Source organism: Ctenopharyngodon idella, chromosome 23, assembly GCF_019924925.1.
Source record: "Ctenopharyngodon idella isolate HZGC_01 chromosome 23, HZGC01, whole genome shotgun sequence".
Classification (NCBI taxonomy): Eukaryota; Metazoa; Chordata; class Actinopteri; order Cypriniformes; family Xenocyprididae; genus Ctenopharyngodon; species Ctenopharyngodon idella.
The window spans coordinates 10,144,740-10,166,652 of NC_067242.1; the positions used below are offsets into that span (position 1 = coordinate 10,144,740).

General features: G+C 35.1%; 2 protein-coding genes across 5 annotated transcripts in view; one reads left to right on the forward strand and one right to left on the reverse strand.

Moving 5' to 3' along the window:
• The first annotated feature begins 8,122 nt into the window (after positions 1 to 8,122).
• ppp1r17 (protein phosphatase 1 regulatory subunit 17) lies at positions 8,123 to 12,190 on the forward strand. 2 transcript variants are annotated; one of them, XM_051881929.1, is made up of 4 exons: positions 8,123 to 10,300; positions 11,190 to 11,274; positions 11,482 to 11,604; positions 11,711 to 12,190. In XM_051881929.1, the coding sequence occupies exons 2-4, from the start codon at positions 11,205 to 11,207 to the stop codon at positions 11,779 to 11,781; spliced, it is 264 nt and encodes an 87-aa protein (XP_051737889.1). In that variant the 5' UTR covers positions 8,123 to 10,300; positions 11,190 to 11,204; the 3' UTR covers positions 11,782 to 12,190. The 2 variants fall into 2 exon arrangements, with proteins under 2 accessions (XP_051737889.1, XP_051737888.1); XM_051881928.1 differs by lacking the exon at positions 8,123 to 10,300 and having other exon boundaries at positions 10,458 to 11,274; positions 11,711 to 11,864.
• A 1,532-nt stretch (positions 12,191 to 13,722) lies between these two features.
• Positions 13,723 to 21,913, reverse strand: part of pde1ca (phosphodiesterase 1C, calmodulin-dependent a) — a 71,945-nt gene continuing 63,754 nt past the window's right edge. Inside the window, exons 17-18 of one of the 3 annotated variants that reach the window (XM_051881927.1) lie at positions 20,790 to 20,846; positions 14,286 to 18,474 (exon numbers count right to left, since the gene is read on the reverse strand). In XM_051881927.1, coding sequence (XP_051737887.1) covers positions 18,386 to 18,474; positions 20,790 to 20,846 — 146 coding nt within the window. In that variant the 3' untranslated portion in view covers positions 14,286 to 18,385. Of the gene's footprint in view, positions 14,179 to 14,285; positions 18,475 to 20,789; positions 20,847 to 21,913 lie in introns of those variants that run through there. The other 2 variants (XM_051881924.1, XM_051881925.1) reach the window with 2 other exon arrangements.

A 21,913-nucleotide genomic window follows, 5' to 3' on the forward strand; every position in this document is an offset into this window, starting at 1 on the left:
CATTGTCGTGTGTCCAGATGAGTTTATATGTGCACACTGCACACACATCTCTCTATGTAGCACAAGCCTCCTCCTTCCCTCTCCCTCCTTATCTCTTGTCTGTAATAAACCACTTCACTTCATTGTGGTGCTGCACTGACCGTATAAGGAAACTGCTGCTCTCCTGAAGAAGAGCTTCCTTTCTCCTCCGGTGGATGACATGGTGCTGGTTCTCCTGTCTGATTGGACAATGATCTGATGGTTTCTGAAACGCTCTCCAAGAGTTATGGCCTAATCTCAGGAAACAGTGTCATTTGCTGCTGAAAATGTCAGTACTTTTAAATAAAAATAAATATTATGAATAAATATAAAGTTATAAATATTTCATTTAAAAATGTTGGTGAAATTTAAAGAAATTGTGTTTTCCCAATGGGGAATCATCATAGACATTGGCAAACCATATAATAGTGGTCTACAAATACAGTAAGGCTTTCTCAGTAGCCAGTTTATATAGCATTATATAGAATATATAGTATTGGGACTTAGCAACAAGAATCTTGGTTAGTAGCCAGTTTATATTTCAACACCGTTTCAGTAGGTTTGGCATTCATAGAATTCACAATAGAGTAAATACTCTGGCGTAATAATTCACAAATTAGTCATAGCAGTTGTCTAAAAAAACATGTTTTATGCAATAACCAAAATTAAAAATGGTTTTGTTGAATGTTACAGCTTGTAAAAAATAACTTACTTTTTGCTTACAAACTATTCTGACCTGCAACAGAGCTAAACTGTTGAACTTTACAAGTGTGTGAACATAATGAAATAGGCTTCTGTACAAAACTTACCTGTATGTAACATTATCAAAAACGCGTTGTTCCTCAAATATGATGTCAGAAAAAATAATTTTTTACTTCAGAATCGTTGTACTACACCCTAAACTAAGGTAAATTTTATCAAATAAAGTTTAAGAATTTAAAAATTTTGTGAGAATGAGTCGTACGTTTAACGGCTCTTTCAGTGCTTAGGGATCATGTGTAAAGTGCCACCCCAGATAGCAACTTTGTGCTGGCCCAGATCCGGCCTACATCCGCCACGTGTAGTATAATGATCTGGGCCACAATGATGGCACCTGGGGCGGACCACTCCTGTTTGCCAGATCTGAGCCACAAGCAGGCCATAGCAATGCCACATGTCATCCAAGAGTAAAGAAATACACCAGAACTGGACCTTATCTGAGCCACAAAATCTTTATATATTATTTATAGAATCATCTTAGCATTAACAAGCAGAATCACTGAAGAAAGAAGAGGAGAAACACAAACAGAAACACAAGAGCTACAACTGACTTCAGCCACAGCCTTAGATGAAATCAACCGAAGATAATAGAAGACATTAAATCTCTCCAGATCTCAGCAGAGGAGGATTAAACAACTCCACAAACAGCATTACAGCTTCACATATTACTAACCAGATTGACCTTATTTCTGTCATTCATCTACAGAAGTTCTTAAAGAGAATTAACAGAGTTTAACGCTCATGTTTGTTCATTTGAAGTCACCATAATGGTGATTGGTATTTCCATTAGTTGGACTCTTAACTCTTTTAATGTGTTTATTTTTTCTGGTTGCTGTGACAGTATATGTCAGTCGGTTTTGTTTGGTTATGAGATCTCAATGATGGTTGGTTTTCGGTGTCAGTCGGTTTTTTTTCTTTTCCGAGATTTTAACGCTGGTCGGTTTTGTTCTTTTACGAGATCTCTTTTACGAGATGACGGTCGGTTTGTTTGGTTACGAGATCTTAATGACGGTTGGTTTTCGGTGTGATTTGGTTTTGTTCTTTTACGAGATTTTAATGACAGATAGTTTTGTTCCTTTACGAGATTTCAATGATGGTCGATTTTGTTCAGTTTCGAGATCTCAATGGCAGCCGGTTTTGTTCCTTTAAGAGATTTCAATGATGGTCGGTTTTCGGAGTCAGACAAATTTTTTTTCGGTTACAAAATCTCTTTTTTCCCTTTTATGAGATTTTGTTTTGTTCGGTTACGAGATCTCAATGACGTTTGGTTTTCGGTGTCAGTCGGTTTTGTTCTCTTCCGAGATTTCAATGAAGGTCAGTTTTGTTCTTTCACAAGATTTTAACGACAGTTGGTTTTGTTCCATTACGAGATTTCAATGATGGTCGGTTTTGTTCTTTTACAAGATCTCTTTTTTCTCTTTTACGAGATGACGGTCGGTTTGTTCGGTTTCGAGATCTTAATGATGGTTGGTTTTCATTGTGATTCGGTTTAGTTCTTTAACGAGATTTTAATGACAGACAGTTTTGTTCCTTTACGAGATTTCAATGATGGTCGATTTTGTTCAGTTTCGAGATCTCAATGGCAGCCGGTTTTGTTCCTTTATGAGATTTCAATGATGGTTGGTTTTGTTCGGTTAAAAGATTTCAGTGACGGTCGGTTTTATTCGGTTACGATATCTCAATGACGGTTGGTTTTCGGTGTCAGTCGGTTTTGTTCTCTTCCGAGATTTCAATGAAGGTCGGTTTTGTTCTTTCACAAGATTTTAACGACAGTTGGTTTTGTTCCAATACGAGATTTCAATGATAGTCGTTTTGTTCTTTTACGAGATCTCTTTTTTCTCTTTTACGAGATTTCGTTTTGTTTGGTTACGAGATCTCAATGACGTTTGGTTTTCGGTGTCAGTCGGTTTTGTTCTTTTCCGAGATTTCAACGCTGGTCGGTTTTGTTCTTTCATGAAATTTCAATGATGGTCGGTTTTGTTCTTTTACGAGATCTCTTTTTTCTCTTTTACGAGATGACGGTCGGTTTGTTTGGTTACGAGATCTTAATGATGGTTGGTTTTCGGTGTGATTCGGTTTTATTCTTTTATGAGATTTTAATGACAGACAGTTTTGTTCCTTTATGAGATTTCAATGATGGTCGGTTTTCGGAGTCAGACAATTTTTTTTTCGGTTACAAAATCTCTTTTTTCCCTTTTACAAGATTTTGTTTTGTTCGGTTACGAGATCTCAATGACGTTTGGTTTTCGGTGTCAGTCGGTTTTGTTCTTTTCCGAGCTTTCAATGAAGGTCGGTTTTGTTCTGTTACAAGATTTCAATGATGGTCGGTTTTGTTCTTTCACGAGATTTTAATGATGGTCGGTTTTGTTCTTTTACAAGATCTCTTTTTTCTCTTTTACAAGATGACGGTCGGTTTGTTCGGTTTCGAGATCTTAATGATGGTTGGTTTTCGTTGTGATTCGGTTTTGTTCTTTTACGAGATTTTAATGACAGACAGTTTTGTTCCTTTACGAGATTTCAATGATGGTCGATTTTGTTCAGTTTCGAGATCTCAATGGCAGCCGGTTTTGTTCTTTTATGAGATTTCAATGATGGTCGGTTTTGTTCTTTTACAAGATCTCTTTTTTTTCTCTTTTACGAGATGACGGTCGGTTTGTTCGGTTTCGAGATCTTAATGATGTTTGGTTTTCGTTGTGATTCGGTTTTGTTCTTTTATGAGATTTTAATGACAGACAGTTTTGTTCCTTTACGAGATTTCAATGATGGTCGATTTTGTTCAGTTTCGAGATCTCAATGGCAGCCGGTTTTGTTCCTTTATGAGATTTCAATGATGGTTGGTTTTGTTCGGTTAAAAGATTTCAGTGACGGTCTGTTTTATTCAGTTACGATATCTCAATGACGGTTGGTTTTCGGTGTCAGTCGGTTTTGTACTCTTCAGAAGATTTCAATGAAGGTCGGTTTTGTTCTTTCACAAGATTTTAACGACAGTTGGTTTTGTTCCATTACGAGATTTGAATGATGGTTGTTTTGTTCAGTTTCGAGATCTCAATGGCTGCCGGTTTTGTTCCTTTATGAGATTTCAATGATGGTCGGTTTTCGGAGTCAGACAATTTTTTTTCGGTTACAAAATCTCTTTTTTCCCTTTTACAAGATTTTGTTTTGTTCAGTTATGAGATCTCAATGACGTTTGGTTTTCGGTGTCAGTCGGTTTTGTTCTTTTCCGAGCTTTCAATGAAGGTCGGTTTTGTTCTGTTACAAGATTTCAATGATGGTCGGTTTTGTTCTTTCACGAGATTTCAATGATGGTCGGTTTTGTTCTTTTACAAGATCTCTTTTTTCTCTTTTACGAGACGACGGTCGGTTTGTTCGGTTTCGAGATCTTAATGATGGTTGGTTTTCGTTGTGATTCGGTTTTGTTCCTTTACGAGATTTCAATGATGGTCGATTTTGTTCAGTTTCGAGATCTCAATGGCAGCCGGTTTTGTTCCTTTATGAGATTTCAATGATGGTTGGTTTTGTTCAGTTAAAAGATTTCAGTGACGGTCGGTTTTATGCGGTTACGATATCTCAATGACGGTTGGTTTTCGGTGTCAGTCGGTTTTGTTCTCTTCCGAGATTTCAATGAAGGTCGGTTTTGTTCTTTCACAAGATTTTAATGACAGTTGGTTTTGTTCCATTACGAGATTTCAATGATAGTCGTTTTGTTCTTTTACGAGATCTCTTTTTTCTCTTTTACGAGATTTTGTTTTGTTCGGTTACGATATCTCAATGACGGTTGGTTTTCGGTGTCAGTTGGTTTTGTTCTCTTCCGAGATTTCAATGAAGGTCGGTTTTGTTCTTTCACAAGATTTTAATGACAGTTGGTTTTGTTCCATTACGAGATTTCAATGATAGTCGTTTTGTTCTTTTACGAGATCTCTTTTTTCTCTTTTACGAGATTTTGTTTTGTTCGGTTACGAGATCTCAATGACGTTTGGTTTTTAGTGTCAGTCGGTTTTGTTCTTTTCCGAGATTTCAACGCTGGTCGGTTTTGTTCTTTCATGAAATTTCAATGATGGTCAGTTTTGTTCTTTTACGAGATCTCTTTTTTCTCTTTTACGAGATGACGGTCGGTTTGTTTGGTTACGAGATCTTAATGATGGTTGGTTTTCGGTGTGATTCGGTTTTGTTCCTTTACGAGATTTCAATGATGGTCGGTTTTCGGAGTCAGACAATTTTTTTTTCGGTTACAAAATCTCTTTTTTCCCTTTTACAAGATTTTGTTTTGTTCAGTTACGAGATCTCAATGACGTTTGGTTTTCGGTGTCAGTCGGTTTTGTTCTTTTCCGAGCTTTCAATGAAGGTCGGTTTTGTTCTGTTATGAGATTTCAATGATGGTTGGTTTTGTTCTTTCACGAGATTTCAATGATGGTCGGTTTTGTTCTTTTACAAGATCTCTTTTTTTTCTCTTTTACGAGATGACGGTCGGTTTGTTCGGTTTTCGAGATCTTAATGATGTTTGGTTTTTGTTGTGATTCGGTTTTGTCCTTTTACGAGATTTTAATGACAGACAGTTTTGTTCTTTTACGAGATTTCAATGATGGCCGATTTTGTTCAGTTTCGAGATCTCAATGGCAGCCGGTTTTGTTCCTTTATGAGATTTCAATGATGGTTGGTTTTGTTCTTTCACGAGATTTCAATGATGGTCGGTTTTGTTCTTTTACAAGATCTCTTTTTTCTCTTTTACGAGACGACGGTCGGTTTGTTTGGTTACGAGATCTTAATGACGGTTGGTTTTCGGTGTGATTCGGTTTTGTTCTTTTACGAGATTTTAATGACAGACAGTTTTGTTCCTTTACGAGATTTCAATGATGGTCGGTTTTGTTCTTTCACGAGATTTCAATGATGGTCGGTTTTGTTCTTTTACAAGATCTCTTTTTTCTCTTTTACGAGATGACGGTCGGTTTGTTCAGTTTCGAGATCTTAATGATGGTTGGTTTTCGTTGTGATTCGGTTTTGTTATTTTACGAGATTTTAATGACAGACAGTTTTGTTCCTTTACGAGATTTCAATGATGGTCGATTTTGTTCAGTTTCGAGATCTCAATGGCAGCCGGTTTTGTTCCTTTATGAGATTTCAATGATGGTTGGTTTTGTTCGGTTAAAAGATTTCAGTGACGGTCTGTTTTATTCGGTTACGATATCTCAATGACGGTTGGTTTTCGGTGTCAGTCGGTTTTGTTCTCTTCTGAGATTTCAATGAAGGTCGGTTTTGTTCTTTCACAAGATTTTAACGACAGTTGGTTTTGTTCCATTACGAGATTTCAATGATAGTCGTTTTGTTCTTTTATGAGATCTCTTTTTTTTCTTTTACGAGATTTTGTTTTGTTCGGTTACGAGATCTCAATGACGGTTGGTTTCAGTGTTATTCGGTTTTGTTCTTTTACAAGGTTTTAATGACAGACAGCTTTGTTCCTTTACGAGATTTCAATGATGGTCGATTTTGTTCGGTTATGAGATCTCAATGACAGTCAGTCATGTTACTTTGTTCTTTTATAAGATTTCAAAGACAGTCTCTTTTTTTTTTTTTTGTCATGAGATTTCAATGATGGTAGGTTTTGTTCCGTTACAAGATTTTGATGACGGTCTATTTTATTCGGTCAGATCTCAACGACGGTTGGTTTTTGGTTTCAGTCAGTTTTGTTCAGTTACAAGATGTCAAAGACGGTTGGTTTTCGGTCTTAGTCGGTTTTGTTCTTTTATGAGATTTTAACGACAGTGTTTTTGTTCTGTTACGAGATTTCAACGATGGTCGGTTTTGTTCCGTTACGAGATTTCAATGGCAGTCTGTTTTTGGAGTCAGTCAATTTTGTTTGGTTACAAAACCTCTTTTTTCTCTTTTACGAGATTTTGTTTTGTTCAGTTATGAGCTCTCAATGACGGTTGGTTTTTGTTGTCAGTCGGTTTTGTTATTTTACAAGATTTTAATGACAGTCGGTTTTGTTCCGTTACGAGATTTCAATGTTGGTCAGTTTTGATTTGTTACGAGTTTTCATTGATGGTCGGTTTTGTTCTTTTATGCATGTTTGGCCGGAGTTTTTTTGCATTTACACAGTTCCGACCAGCAGGGGTCACCAGCGTGTGGTGTTTCATATACTTTATGACAGTGAATCATTTTTTGCAAAGCAATTGGTTCAACTGGTGTGAAGTTTTCTATTTTGAATAAATTCTATTCTTTTTAACCTTTTATTTATCAGTGTATCCTGAAAAAAGCAGTGCAGCTGTTTCCAACACTGATAATAAATCAGCATATTAGAATGATTTCTGAAGGATCATGTGACACTGAAGACTGGAGTAATGGCTAATTAAAATTCAGCTTTGCATCACAGAAATAAATAATATTTTAAAGTATATTAAAATAGAAAACCATGTGTGTGTGTAATAATATTTCAAAATAATATTTTATGGTTTTTCTGTATTTTTGATCAAATAAATGCAGGCTTGATGAGCATATGAGACTTCTTTCAAAAACATTAAACTTCCATGTAAGTTTTAAGAACTAAATAAAGTACTTGTCATTTGTGATGTGAAACTAACTAACTACCTGCATGGCATGTGATGTAATGTAGGGATTATTTTTGCCCCAGGGTTACACCCCTTATTTTCTGGGGTTTATTTTAACCCTTTATTCAGTACAGTTTATGGCGACTGTACTGGGGCAGTATGTGATGTGCTGTATGAACTAATTTACACCAGGGTTACACCCCTTATATTCTGGGGTTTATGTTAACCATTTATACAGTACAGCTTATTGCGACTGTACCACAGTTTACACAACAATGATGTACAAAAAACTGAAAAGTTTTTTCTCTGTACAGATGACAACATTATCAAAACTATCCATGTTCACATGGATCCACGCAAATGACTAAAAACGCTGAATTACCCATGCCAGACAAGTAGCTGGTGGTTACTTTGTAAAGAAAGACTACACGCCTGCGCGTACGCATTCTTTTACAGAGCACTCACCTTGCACATGCCCATCCACCTTGTTTTTACAGTTTACTGCACTTTGATATTCTTCTCATTATTTCCCTATAGTGGCTAAAAAATCGGAAGTCTCGCACATTCACAGAAAACATAATGTGAAAAATAAGGTGGACATAAGGTGGATAGACTAAACATATAATACATCACTGTTTTCACAGATTCACATTTTTGCAGTTTACACAGAGATGATAATAATGGTATCCTGGAGAGCCACAGCTCTGCACAGTTTTGTTCCAACCCTAATAAAACACACCTGATCCAAAAACTTCCACTTTAAAATCTGTTTTCAAAAGTTTGCCTTTTCAGGCCACCAAAACACTGTTGTCATGTAAATGAACAGCCAAAACACATAAAAAGTTGAAAACAGTGTCATGTAAACAGTCCCTTAGTCAAGAGTCAAACTGCACAACTAAAGCAAACACTAATCACAATGATGGTGACTTCAAACTAAACATTTTCAACAGAACATCATCATCTAAACCTCTGTTAATTCTCAATAAGAACTTCTGTAGATAAAGTCAATCTGGTTATTAATTAATGTAAATGTTTAAGTAAATTAAGTAATGGTAAACGTTTGGCACCCTGTACTGCCATAGATTTCACAGTTTTTTTTTTTGTTTGCCTGTTTTTTTTGGTGTTTATTCCAACCAAAATTCAACATCTGCCTAACGTTGGACCTTGACATCAAACAAACGTTGGGTTAAGACATCAACCCGATTTTCATTTTCAAGCAAAATCCAATGTCTGATTGATGTTGAAGTCTACATCCCGCACCTGCTCGGTAAAGGTAGAGATGGAGTGATGCTTGAAGAATATTCTCACTAAAGTGACGTAAGCAGTTATGATTGACAGGTGATGAACATGCACAACCCAACTTCTGTTTAAAGCTAAATTTGTTAAAATTTTGTGATCATGTTTTGATTTACAGTTATCTAAAGAATGCTTTCTGAGAGAATCTATTTATATTTGTTGTATGTGTCTGTTGTTGAGTGTGTGTGTGGTAGTGTTTGAGCACCAGAGAGCAACGTTGCAACCAGACTCATGTTGCAGTAAAACAGGGTTTGTAATTTAAATGTATTAAAAGCACAACACAATTATTCCATTCAAACAACATCAGTGACTCAGGCTATTTCACAATGATAATAAAATCATCATCTGGTGTCATTAAAGCTTTCTTTGCTACTGTACACTTTCACAGCAGCCAGAGAAGATAAACATATTATGAGTTAAGAGTCCAATTAATGGAAACGACAATCACCATTATGGTGACTTCAAATGAAACAAACATGAGTGTTAAACTCTGTTAATTCTCTTTAAGAACTTCTGTAGATGAATTGCAGAAATAAGGTCAATCTGGTTAGTAATATGTGAAGCTGTAATGCTGTTTGTGGAGTTGTTTAACCCTCCTCTGCTGAGATCTGGAGAGATTTAATGTCTTCTTTTATCTTTGGTTGATTTCATCTAAGGCTGTGACAAGTCAGATGTAGCTCTTGTGTTTCTGTTTGTCTCTTTTTTCTGTTCTCTTCTTTCCTTCAGTGATTCTGCTTGTTAACAAGCTTGTTAATGCTAAGATGATTCTATAAATAACATATAAAGATTTTGTGGCTCAGATAAGGTCTAGTTCTGGTTTATTTCTTTACCCTTGGCTGACATGTGGCATTGCTATGGCCTGCTTGCGGCTCAGATTTGGCAAACAGGAGCGGTCTGCCCCAGGTGCCATTATTCCATTCCACATGTGGACCAGATCATCATACCATGTGTGGCAGATGTGAGCCGGCACAAAGTTGCTATCTTTATCTAGTTAGTTCAGGTTTTAACATTTACATTTATGTTCTTGACAGACTTGCTTTGGTTGGCATATGAATGGTTTAACAAGTGTCATGTTTAACTGGGTAGACAAGGATGAAGGTGCATGAAAAATCAACAAAACCACTTCACACACTCTCCATACACACTCCACATGGGAGGAGGAAACACCATTCACATCAGAGCAGAATAGAAAGACATCAAAGCCTGTCAGCAAACAATATGTCCACATTGTTTTCCATTATTATTCATTTTCTCTTGTTCACGCTCTCCATTGTGCTCGTAATGAGTTGTGGTGAGCGTGGATGCGTCGCAAATTGCAGAAATGGTTTATTGTTATCTTAAATATTATTATTAATGATGTGGTATGATTTAATTAAATGTAGATGGACACAAATCACAAGCAAATCGCTCAGTCGGAATCACTGCATTGACAACATTCTGTTTTAACATAATCTAGCTCAACAAACCATTTTGTTTAAATCACTGCAGAAAGTGTTGAAGTTGTTTCATTTACCTCGATGACGTGCGTTTGTGGAAGCTGGGATGACTGACACATGACAAGGACCCCTGTCACCATGACAACAGGCTCTAATGGAGACAGAATTGGAGGAGGTCCCTCCTCCTAAAGTACATAACCCCTGTCTTTGATCTGGCCTGCACTCGCTCCGTCTCTCTGCTGTACCGAGGTAAGGCCCCTCTCTCTTTCTTTTAGTTCACTTCTTTAGTTCTTTTCTGAATCTAAACATAAATATTGAAATATTTTAGCAATACATTATATTTAAATAAAATGTTTAAAATGTAGACTGTTCAAAGTATATTTTAAAATATTGTATGTATGTATGTGTGTGTGTGTGTGTGTGTGTATATATATATATATATATATACACACACAATAATTTAGAATATAGGCCTACTTTATTGTCATTTATAAAATGTACAGTCCATACATACATACATATATGGGCTATTTATGATGCAGTATATTTTAATTTTAGATGCACAAATCAAATTAATATACTTTATATATATAATTGTGATGTTTGTAAGTATTATTAACGAGTATCTTACTTTGCATGTGAATAAATGCAATAATAATATTCATCAGTGCTCAAAAGGCCTTAAAATAAAAGTAGAAAATAGAAAGTAGATGTTTTTGTGTCCTAAAACCTGTTTTTCATTGCTGTTGGTGTTATTTTTTAATAGCTGATTGAGCCTCAAATGCAAATATTGCAGTTTTTTCATGTATAGAAAGTACTTAAAATGAATTTTAACACTGAATTAAACACATAATGAGTGATGAATCCGTTTCTTTTTAATGTAATGTAATGCATTTAAGTATCATGCTTTGCAATTACATAATTAACAATAATAATATTAAATTCAGAGCCCAAAGACCAATAACATGATCATCATTTCATGAAGCATAGAAGCTGCTTTTGTTTAATCATTTTGCTACCGTTCTCAGATCCAATAAATATGCTTTCCAGTAAATATGACAGAGCCTTTGTCATGTATGTGTGTATGTGTGTGTGTGTGTGTGTGTTGAACACGAGCTGTTATCTGATACCTGAACAGACTGCTGTGGGGAGCATGTCCACTGACTGTGTGAGGTCACTCTCAGACAAAGCCGAACACACACTCACCATGCACGAACATCTCTGTGAGTACCGCAGGGTTTTTTTTCCAACGCATTTGTGCATGTATGTCTGTTTTTTTAAGGAAAAGAAATACATAATGACAATGGAAGGGTCAAAATTTAGGTGAACAGCATCCACCAGGACTATTAAGGCGGTAACAGATGGCGACAGTCTGACTGATACATACAAACCAGTGCGTGTGAACCTGTTTCTGAAATATTCTCCTGCAGATGGGAACGCTGAAATGGACAATCAGAAGCACAGCTCCGAGGAACATCAGCAGGACAAACTGGGACAGAAGAAACCCCGCAGGAAAGACACTCCCGTACTCAACAGCCCTCCACTCATACCAGGCAAGACTTTGATTTCTCATCCTTTCACTTATGCATCACTCTCACACCCTCTCCATCCATCTCTCGCTGTCTCTTTGTCTCAGTTCCTTGCGTTTTTCTTTCGCAGGCGTGAGATTGATGAAGACAGAGGCACGAATGATTCATCAGGAGGATGAGGAGAAGGAGATGAAGAAGTAGATGTGTTGCAAAACATTCAGTTTTTGTTGTTAGTGTTATTTTTGATCGTTGGCTGAGCCTTCATTAAATGTAGGTTTTGCAGATTTTTTTTTGTGTTGTCATGTCGTCATTCGAGTTCTATGCTGAAGAAACCCAACTTAGAGTGAAGCAAACAACATCCATTTAATTACATTATGAACATTGCAGCATAAATGTTGGAATAGTGTGAATTTGGTTATCATTCATATGTCATATCGTCTAAATTAACCAGCAAAACTATTATAATAATTCTGAAAGCGATGCTCAGTATAGTATATACATGGTACATGTACAGGTGTGTTAGTGTAAGATTATGTTTGTACAGCAGGTTACATTAACTAGGTAAATCTTAAGAAACCTGATAAGAACATGTTCAGGTCAAAAAAGTCAAGCTGGGAAAGAAATTATATTTTGCAATTAAGCAGATTTTGCTCCCTAATTCTCATTATGGTAATGCAAAAAATATATATAGTATAAATATACAGTATATATATATATATATATATATATATATTAAAACCCTTAAATATATACTGTAAATAATAGGGCTGGGTATTGACACAAATTTCAAAATTCGATTCGATTTCGATTCACAAGCTTGCAATTCGATTCGATTTCGATTAAATTCGAGTCGATTCAATATTGATTGCTTTGGATATATAAGGAACAGTACATGGCAAATTTTCTAAAGGAAAAAAAAAAAATCTCTCAACTAATGCTGTAAACAATACATGGGAATCAGTTCTACATTACTATAATATTGAAGGTTAAAATTAACTGATTTGTATACAAACACTTAAATTAGTGGAAGTTTTTCTACTCCAATTCGTTTTTTGAAATACATTATTTAAATGGTGGCTGTTATAAAAACTTGACAGATTTATTCAAACATGCATTAAATATTGAAGAACATTATAAATTATAACGAATGTTTAATATGGTGCATATTTAGCAAAATGCTATTCTCTAGAGTTCAGTTTTATAGATGACTAACGAGTTATGGTCACTGAATATGGTTTCTGAGGTAAATGTGACGTTACGTGACATTGCTTACAAGCTGTTTTATTGACGTCTTTCGCGTTTCAAATACTGATTGAGCTATTCCATGAGACAGGATACGGATTTCGGTAAGTTGTACTGTATCTTTGAACATACCTTTGGGTGTTCATTCGTGTTTATTTCGCGTTGTATCTGGTATTAAAGCGGAGGAGATGATCAGTTCACGCGCGCTTCGCGTTGCCGCCTCTCTTGATCTGAGGCTACAGTTATCTGTCACGCCAAATCAAACAGCGCCAAAACGGTTATTTTTTGAATTTTGTAATAAAATGGACAGAATTTGAAATCTGAGACTTTGTTTCATATCAAAAGTAACAAAGCACAAAGCTTATTGCCATTTATTAGATGGGAAGAGCGCTACAATTTTCTGTTCATTCATCAACTGAAAACAGACTAGACTAATCGATTCTTGGGATTTAAGAATCGATATCGGTTCGTAAAAATGAGAATCGATATTTTTTACCCAGTCCTAGTAAATAACATTAATAATTAAATTTGCAATTGCAATTAAAAAAATATATAGGCTACATATATACATTGTGACATAAAATCTGCTTAATTGCAATACTTTATGGCATTAATAACATTATATATAAAATGTTAATATAATTTTTTTATATTTAATATATATATATATATATATATATATATATATATATATTAATATTATATATATATATAAAATAAATACATAATATATATAATTATATTAACATTATGTATAATGTTATTGTCATAAAGTATTGCAATTAAGCAGATTTTACATCCCAATTACATTAGTTTATATATATATATATAAATTAAAAAAATTATATATAAATATATATATATATGTATACCATTAATTATTAATGTAATATGATCCATTAATATTTGAATATAGTATATATACATATACAATTATAAATAAAATTTTTATTTAAAAAAACTCATAGGTAAAATATCCAGATACACTACAGTAATAAGAATCTTTAGGGAAACTGCTTAATTTTTGTAAAAAATAATGTCACGATGCAAACAATCTTATTGTGTTGTCTTTATGCAAAATACAATTTCTTTTCTCTTTTGATTTTGGGTTGAACTGAAATAGCATCACTGCAGAACAGGCCTATTGCTGTGTGTGAAAGAGACACGAGTGTGTGCAGTGCTGTAGATGGGGTCACCTCCCCCGTCTCAGAGAGATGCTCTGGAGATGTCTGGCCTTGCTACGGGGGTCTGTGGGTTTGGTGTCCTCTTTCTGCGGGCGGGAGGGCAAGTAGGAGTTGGCACAGTAACTGGGTTTTTTACTGTATCTGACCAGGTGGTATTTGCGACGGGTCGGAGCTGCAAAAAACAGAGCAGAATCTTAATGAGGAAGCTGAACTATTAGTTTCTGTACATTTTTAAAACAAAGTTCAAATATACCAAAATAAAGACTCAAACTCATCATCTGAGCCCTTTGAGTAAAGATTTATTGTCACAAAAGTGCAATTAAGGAGCATCGAAACAAGCATGATCACATGACCACACCTGCCTTATGATTTGATATTTTTCTTTTTAAAATAAAAAGTAATGAATGCATCAACAGACATTAATGTAGAAAAAACAAACATACAAACAATAAAATTAAGTTTAAAACAATATCATGACAAATTAATCTCTGTGAAGTAATAAAAAGGTAAATGAAACAATTTGTTTGGATATAAAAATGTCCAAGAGTATGTGTTTGATGCAGTACACTAGATGGCCAACAGATGGCTGCACAGCACCACATGATTTATGTACTGCTGATCAGAATATTCTTTTTTTTAATGAAGAAAATATGTTCTGTGACAGAGAAGGTACACTGTACATGAGGATTTCAAACCAAAAAAATACATAAAAAATAGCTTAGTTTTGACATAAACAGGTTTCCTGACAAACACATATGTACTCAAATGAGGTGAACACATGACAGTTACTACAAAGCAGAAGTAAACACTCATTAAGGCAAAATCTTACTGTGCCATATTTACTCATCAACTTCAATATTCTATAAATGTACAGCATTTCACTTAAATAATCTCACATTCTGAGCCTAAGCATGAGGTTAAAAAGGACTTTGCTGATATTTCAAGATTTGAGAGGCAAGAAAGTTCTAAAAACAGTTATAATCAAAGAGAACTATTATGTATAACTATCATAATCCATTTCAAAAGAGGGGTTTACCATTTTTAGTTCCCCAAATAACCTTCAGTTCTTATAAGATCCATTTGGTAACACTTTATTTTGTTGGTCCACTTTAGACATTCTACTAACAATGAATAACTTTGCAACTAAATGTCAACTAGCAGTCATTAGAGTATTAGTAGACTGTCTGCTTAATATCTGCGAACACTTTGACACATTTTGATGCTCCATTTTATGCTCCCCTACAGACATTTTACTGACTATAATTAACTTTGCAAGTATGTCACCTTATTCTACTAACCCGAACCCTAACCTAACAGTCTACTAATATTCTAATAAGAGTTAGTTAACATGTAGTTGCAAAGTTACTTATAGTTAGTAGAATGTCTAAAGTGGACTATTGAAATCATGTAACCAATCATTTTATTCTTAGTGTGAAGAGCATTTTATAATTCTAAAGAACCTTTTCCCACTATGAAGATGTTAAAGGTTCTTCACTGAACAATCAATGACAATAAAAAACTTTTATTTTTAGGAGTGTGTGGAAATTTAACAGGAGAGGAGGGGCATTAAACAAAAAATAAAAACTAGCTAAAAAAAAAAATGATATTTTATAATGGCACAGCATCAACCAATCTAAATGAGCTTTGCAAAGTTCAGCAGCACAGCTGAGAAGAGCGACACACAGACATTCACATCTGACTGAACTTGAGCTTTTCCAGTAAAATAAATGAGATCTCTTCGAGATGTCTTTCAGATCTGAAGAAAACGTTGACACAAGCACAGAAAAAAGAAAGCTCAAGATGTGTGTCATGACTGAGAACTAAGGACAGGAAGATGAACACGAATGACACAATGATCAGGAATAACAGATTTAAGGCAACAACGCTTCTTTCTTTTTGTATCTTTCTTTCTAACCATATAAGTATGCATGAATGATGGCTTGCAATGACCTCCAGTTAAATGACGTATAGACATTATAATCATCTTTGGTTGAGGCAACAGAGACATTTACACAGCATTTCGCTGCCTATTTATGACAGCCTATATTAGGAGGCCTTTATGTTTTTTTTTAGTTTTTTTTTAAAGTTTTTCTTTTTTTGTTGTTTTCTACATTTTACCATTTATGTATGAAACTAATATACAGAAAGATTCACATGAACCGGTGCATTACACTGTGTGTGAACACACTCTGAAAAGAAACGGCACAGACAGAGACATAAATACCTCGCTAGGACAGTGAACTAAAGACTAATATCAGCATGCAGCATCTAACACATCAAGATGCCCATGCTTTATTCTATTTCTTCATTTACCAGATTGAAAAACAAAAATAAGATTTTGTCTCTGTCAATTCTCTCAGAGATTTGAGTAAGCATGAATAGTACACCTTCAACAATTAATGTATATTGTTCATTGTTCATACCAAATTTACCTATAAACACTTCATAAATAATATAATCTTTTATATACATCAAATACAAAAATAGAAGAAAATTCAAAATACAACCTAATGTCAAAATAATTACATTTACTACATTTTTAAGGTCTCGAAGAGCTGACGATGGTTGGAGAGGTTGGAGAGAAAAATTGGCCTAACAGATTTGGCTCATAATAAAAGAAAATCAGTTTAATGTATTTAAAATGGCAGCCATTTTAATGCATACAGTGGGGTTCAAAAGTCTGAGACTAAATTTGTTCAATTTAATGCAAAAAAAAGTTGAAATATTTAAAAAATTATAATGTAAATATTAACAATTTGAGTGAAAAGTAAAAAAAAAAAAAAAGTGTACATGAATAATTACTAATTAAATATTTCTTCCTCATTTTACATAACATTTGTATTTCTAAATCCTTAAAGGGATAGTTCACCTAAAAAATTAAAATTATCCCATGATTTACTCACCCTTAAGCCATCCTAGGTGTATATGACTATCTTCTTTCAGACGAACACAATTGCAGATATATTTAAAAAATATCCTGGCTCTTCCAAGCTTTATAATGGTAGTGAACGGGGGGCATGTTTTGAAGCCCCCAAAAAAATGCATCCATCCATCATAAATATAATCCATACAGCTTCAGGGAGTTAATTAAGGCCTTCTGAAACAAAGAGTAAGCCTTTTTTACTCATTTGGCGCAAGTCGACTTGCGCAGTATGCATACGGTTGTCGGGCGGAAGCTAGCTATTTTACTTTAAAAAGTTTTAAATATGTATATTTTTCTTACAAAAACCCATCGTTTCGCTTCAGAAGGCCTTTATTAACCCCCTGGAGCTGTGTGGATTATATTTATTTATTTTTAAATATATCTCTGATTGTGTTCGTCTGAAAGAAGAAAGTCATATACACCTAGGATGGCTTGAGGGTGAGTAAATCATGGGATAATTTTCATTTTTAGGTGAACTATCCCTTTAAATGTTCTTCTCATTTGCAAAAAAAATCCCAGATTTTCAATGTGGTCTCAGAAAAAAAAAAAAAAAAAACATTTTTTTTTTTTTTTACCCAACTGTATATGTATATGCTTTTATTTTTCTATGTAATTTTGCAATATCCAGTTGATATAGATGTATGTTGTGCAAATCACATACTAAAACATCATTTGAATACAAAATTAAGCCATATTGTGACAGAACTGATTACTATTTTGTGTGGATAATTAGTCACAATGATTTGAAAAATCTTTTACGATCAAAGTGACATTGGCAAAGGATATTGTCTAAGTATTTTGGGCCGTTAAACTAACGATCTAACCCTCAATCACAAGAAGCTCCTGAATGTACAGAGGACACACATGATGGAAACTGTACAATATTAACATTAAAACAGGACGACAGCAACATCAAATCTACAACTTACACAAACAATGATAAAAATAAGAGGTAAATGAACAGCAGTTCTGCAGACATTCTTTGAAGCGACGGCTCGTTGAAGGTGATCTGGTGGCATGAGTGCTCTGAGGGACTGAAGTTCTTTGAAGTTCTCCGTTCACTGTCTGTACAGGTTTGGCGCTTGAGCGGTCGGCAGATGTTGTGCCGTCCCCGGGGGAAGAACATCAGCTGGGATGGTTTCCACAGCCATGACATGGGACATATTTCATCTTCATTTAGAGTTTCTAAAAGCCACCGCACACTATGCATTGCGCCAAAGTCTCAGTTCTCTGATGGTTTTGTGCATCTCTGAACCACAACTTGGCATACATCCTTAAAGTCAGATGTGAATTAAAAAGAGTATGAAAAAAATACGAAGATTGTCCATCAGAGACAGAAAGATGTGATTTCAAGAAAGAAAACATCCCAAAAAAAAAGAAGATGAATAATAAAAAAGAACCACCAGGTGACAGCATAGTACAGGATTTGGAGTCCTGCAGAAAGGACATGGAGCTGCTAGTTTGCATCAGGTACAGATGCAGCGGCTGCAATGTCTGCCAGTGAAGAAGGGGAGATCCCACAGTTACTGTGCTCGTCTTCTGAGTCTGCAGAGGAGAGCAGATATTTGGCACATTTAGAGCTCTTGTTCCACAGCTCTGACTGATGTCTGACAGGGGAATGAGGTGCTACGACAACTGACATGCCATGAGTTCAGATGGAGGGAACTGAATTGAATGCCATATATGGATCATTGTTTTGTCTGCAGTTGTATGCAGTTCATTTCTCACTATCTACTGTATGCTGCCTTTATCATTTCAGAATGATGGTTTCAAAATGATTCTTAGGGATACTTCAATGATGTCATTCCAAACCCACATGATTTTCTTTCTTTGGTGGAACACAAAAGGAGTTCATTTGCAGAATGTCTTGGCTGTTCTTTCATACAACAAAAGTGAATTGGGATAGGGCTGATAAGGCACAAAAAAGCATATAGCTCCATCAATGACTATTGGTCATGGTATATATATATACATATAAAAGTCCTTGAATCAAAATACAGTTTTGTATAAAATATAGTTTATATCTCACAATTCTGACTTTATAACTTGCAATTGCGACTTTATATCATGCAATTCTGAGAAAAAGGTCAGAATTGCGAGATGTAAACTTGCAACTGCAAGGAAAAAAAGCCAGAATTGTGAGATAAAAAGACGCAATTGTCTTTTTTATTTTTTATTCAGTGGCGGAAACAAGTTTCCATATTAAACTGTTCAAAAGTGACAATAAAGAAATTTCTGTTACAAAAGATTTCTATTTCAAATAAACACTGTTCTTTTGAAATTCCTATTCATCAGAGAATCCTGAAAAAAGGTATCATGTTTTCCACAAAAATGTTAAGCAGCACAACTGTTTTCAACATTGATAATAATTAAGAAATGTTTCTTTAAATCAGCATATTAGAATGATTTCTGAAGGATCATGTGACCCTGAAGACTGGAGTAATGATGCTGAAATTTCAGCTTTGCGTCACACAGGAATAAATTATACTTTAAAACAGAAAAAAGTTATTTTAAATAGTAATGTTTCAGAATTTTTTTTTTTTTTTTTTACTGCATTGATAAACTAAATGCAGCCTTGATGAGCACAAGACACTTTCAAAAACATTAAAACATCTTACCGACCCCAGCACTGCAAATTAACTAGAAGCAACACTGAGTAAGATTTAAATTTCAGTCTGTTTTGTCACACAAAGCTATTGTATATATTATAAGTCATATAGACTACTTTAATGGTGCTTTTTCTTTTTTGGACCTTGTTTTTGACCTTGTCGGAACAAAAGCCACGGTTCCCTTTCACATTTACTGTATGGAAAAAACACGAGAGACACTGTACCCAGAGGTCGCGTTATTTTGACGAACAGAAACTTAAGTATTATAACTTTATTATTATAAAATGGACTTAAATTGGGTGCTCGCCTGTGTGTAATCAAACACATCATTTTCATTTTATTCTGGAGACTGAACTCGTGCTCTGCTGCCACACTGGAGCACACTCACTGCCAACTGGACAGGGGTGGGAATTACAGTTACAAGTTACATCAGTCTCAGTGTAATCTGTCAAAATGATGGATGGCCTTCAGATTTTTCCGTCACTGCAAAAAAAAATTTCGTCAATGACGGAAAATTTTCGGTTAACGTGACCTCTGATTATACCTGAAAGAAAGTCATGCAGGTTTGGAACAACACAAGGCAGACTAAATGGTTTTCTTTTTGAACTCTTGCTAGAATGAGAAATGCAGAGGTGAAAGAAAATGCATGAAGGTGTCAAATCAACATAACGTAGGTTTTGCTGCCAACTGCCTTGATGAGAGGAAATTAACCTAAAGTAACTCTCCTGCTGATAGCGGCTGAATCCCAATTGACGTACTATCTGTTCTACCTCCCAAATCATAAGTATGCCAAAGGTGCCTGGATAGCAAACTACTTACATTGGATTTTTAGAGGAATGTATTCTTGGATGTATTTTGGACCAGTGTGACTCCCAAGATGATAGTTTCTCTGATATGTTATGTGAATGCAATTTTATGATGTTGTAGTCAGTGTAGTACATTGTGTCTTTATCAGGTGCAACACAATAAAAAAAGCAATAAAAACCATGATATTTTGAGTTTTTGTCCTAACCAGTTTGTCCTAACAAGAACAATTTGTCTGCCACTTAGTTTAGACTTCTGTCATAATGATCTGGGTAGCTCCGGAGTGAATCTCATTGGTCAAACTATCAGATATGTTGTGATTTGGTGTAATTTTTGTTTTCAGTGTGGACACATAATACGCCTGGTTAGAACGTAATGTTAACTGTACAAATTAGGATTCAGCCACTATGTGATGCCAATAGCAGTTAAAGGAGATGATGATGTTACCGTCCGATCTCTTGCTTTCACTGTCGTCACTGTCAGGTGAGTTCAGTTCCTCGTTCCCTGACATTCAGATATAAGACACGGGTCACTAACTGAGTCCGGTTAGGGCAAACAAACAGACAAACAAACAAACAAACAAACAAAAAGAAAAGACGGACGCTTTTCTAACCTAAGCACTCAATTCGCCTGCTATACTAACCATTTAACAGCATTATTGCTCTGCGTTCTTTCCTGCAAGGTTTTGTTTGAATTTGTCAAGTGTATCCTTAGTTGCTAAAAAACAGTATATACTTTTCTAGCTTCAGTAAAAGATGTCTGACAAGAACATAAATGCATATGCACTACAGAATTCAGCATACTTTTGCACACAGTGCTTGCACACCACAATACCAGCTACATTACAGAGTAACATACTAGTAAGTAGTATACACTAGTTAGTACACCAGTTTGAGGCCTCAATATACTTCAAGCGAAATCGAAGAATGAACTGGTGTGATGCCATTTTGAACAAAATCAGGCCAAAATGAAGTTCGTTTGGAGTTCATTTCGGGAGTTCAAAAAAGCTTGCCATCTTGAAATCTTCTCCGACTCATTTCTTCTGTTCAGGCCATCGAGGTCAGATGTGAGTAAAAACATGAACACACTGGAGAGCTGCTTTATAGTAGAAAATGAAGTTAAAATTGTAATCGAAAGCGGCACTGTCATTATTTTTCATGTTTAATACGGTAAAGCTGCTGCTTTAAAGCAATCTATTGTATAAAGTGCTATATAAATAAACGTCTTGACTTGACTGGAGTGCCGAATTGCAGAGCTTGTAAAAACATATCCACAGATGCTTTCTTAACTGCTGTTTTCTCACCGCTGTTAAACAGCTTTTTTTGTACCCCTAAGCAAAGAACGAAAAAGAATGTCGCCTTGAGTATATCGGGGCCTTAAACAGTAAACTACACATTACATGGCAATCTATACACTGTATGGCAATCTGTATTGTATACACTATAGAGCAAACTACACAACATTGACCACTCCATACAAAACACATTATGAGAATAAGAATTAGAGTGCACTTCAAGTATACTAGAAACTATTAAGAACAAAGCCACCTTCTTTCCAACATGTAAAAGTTT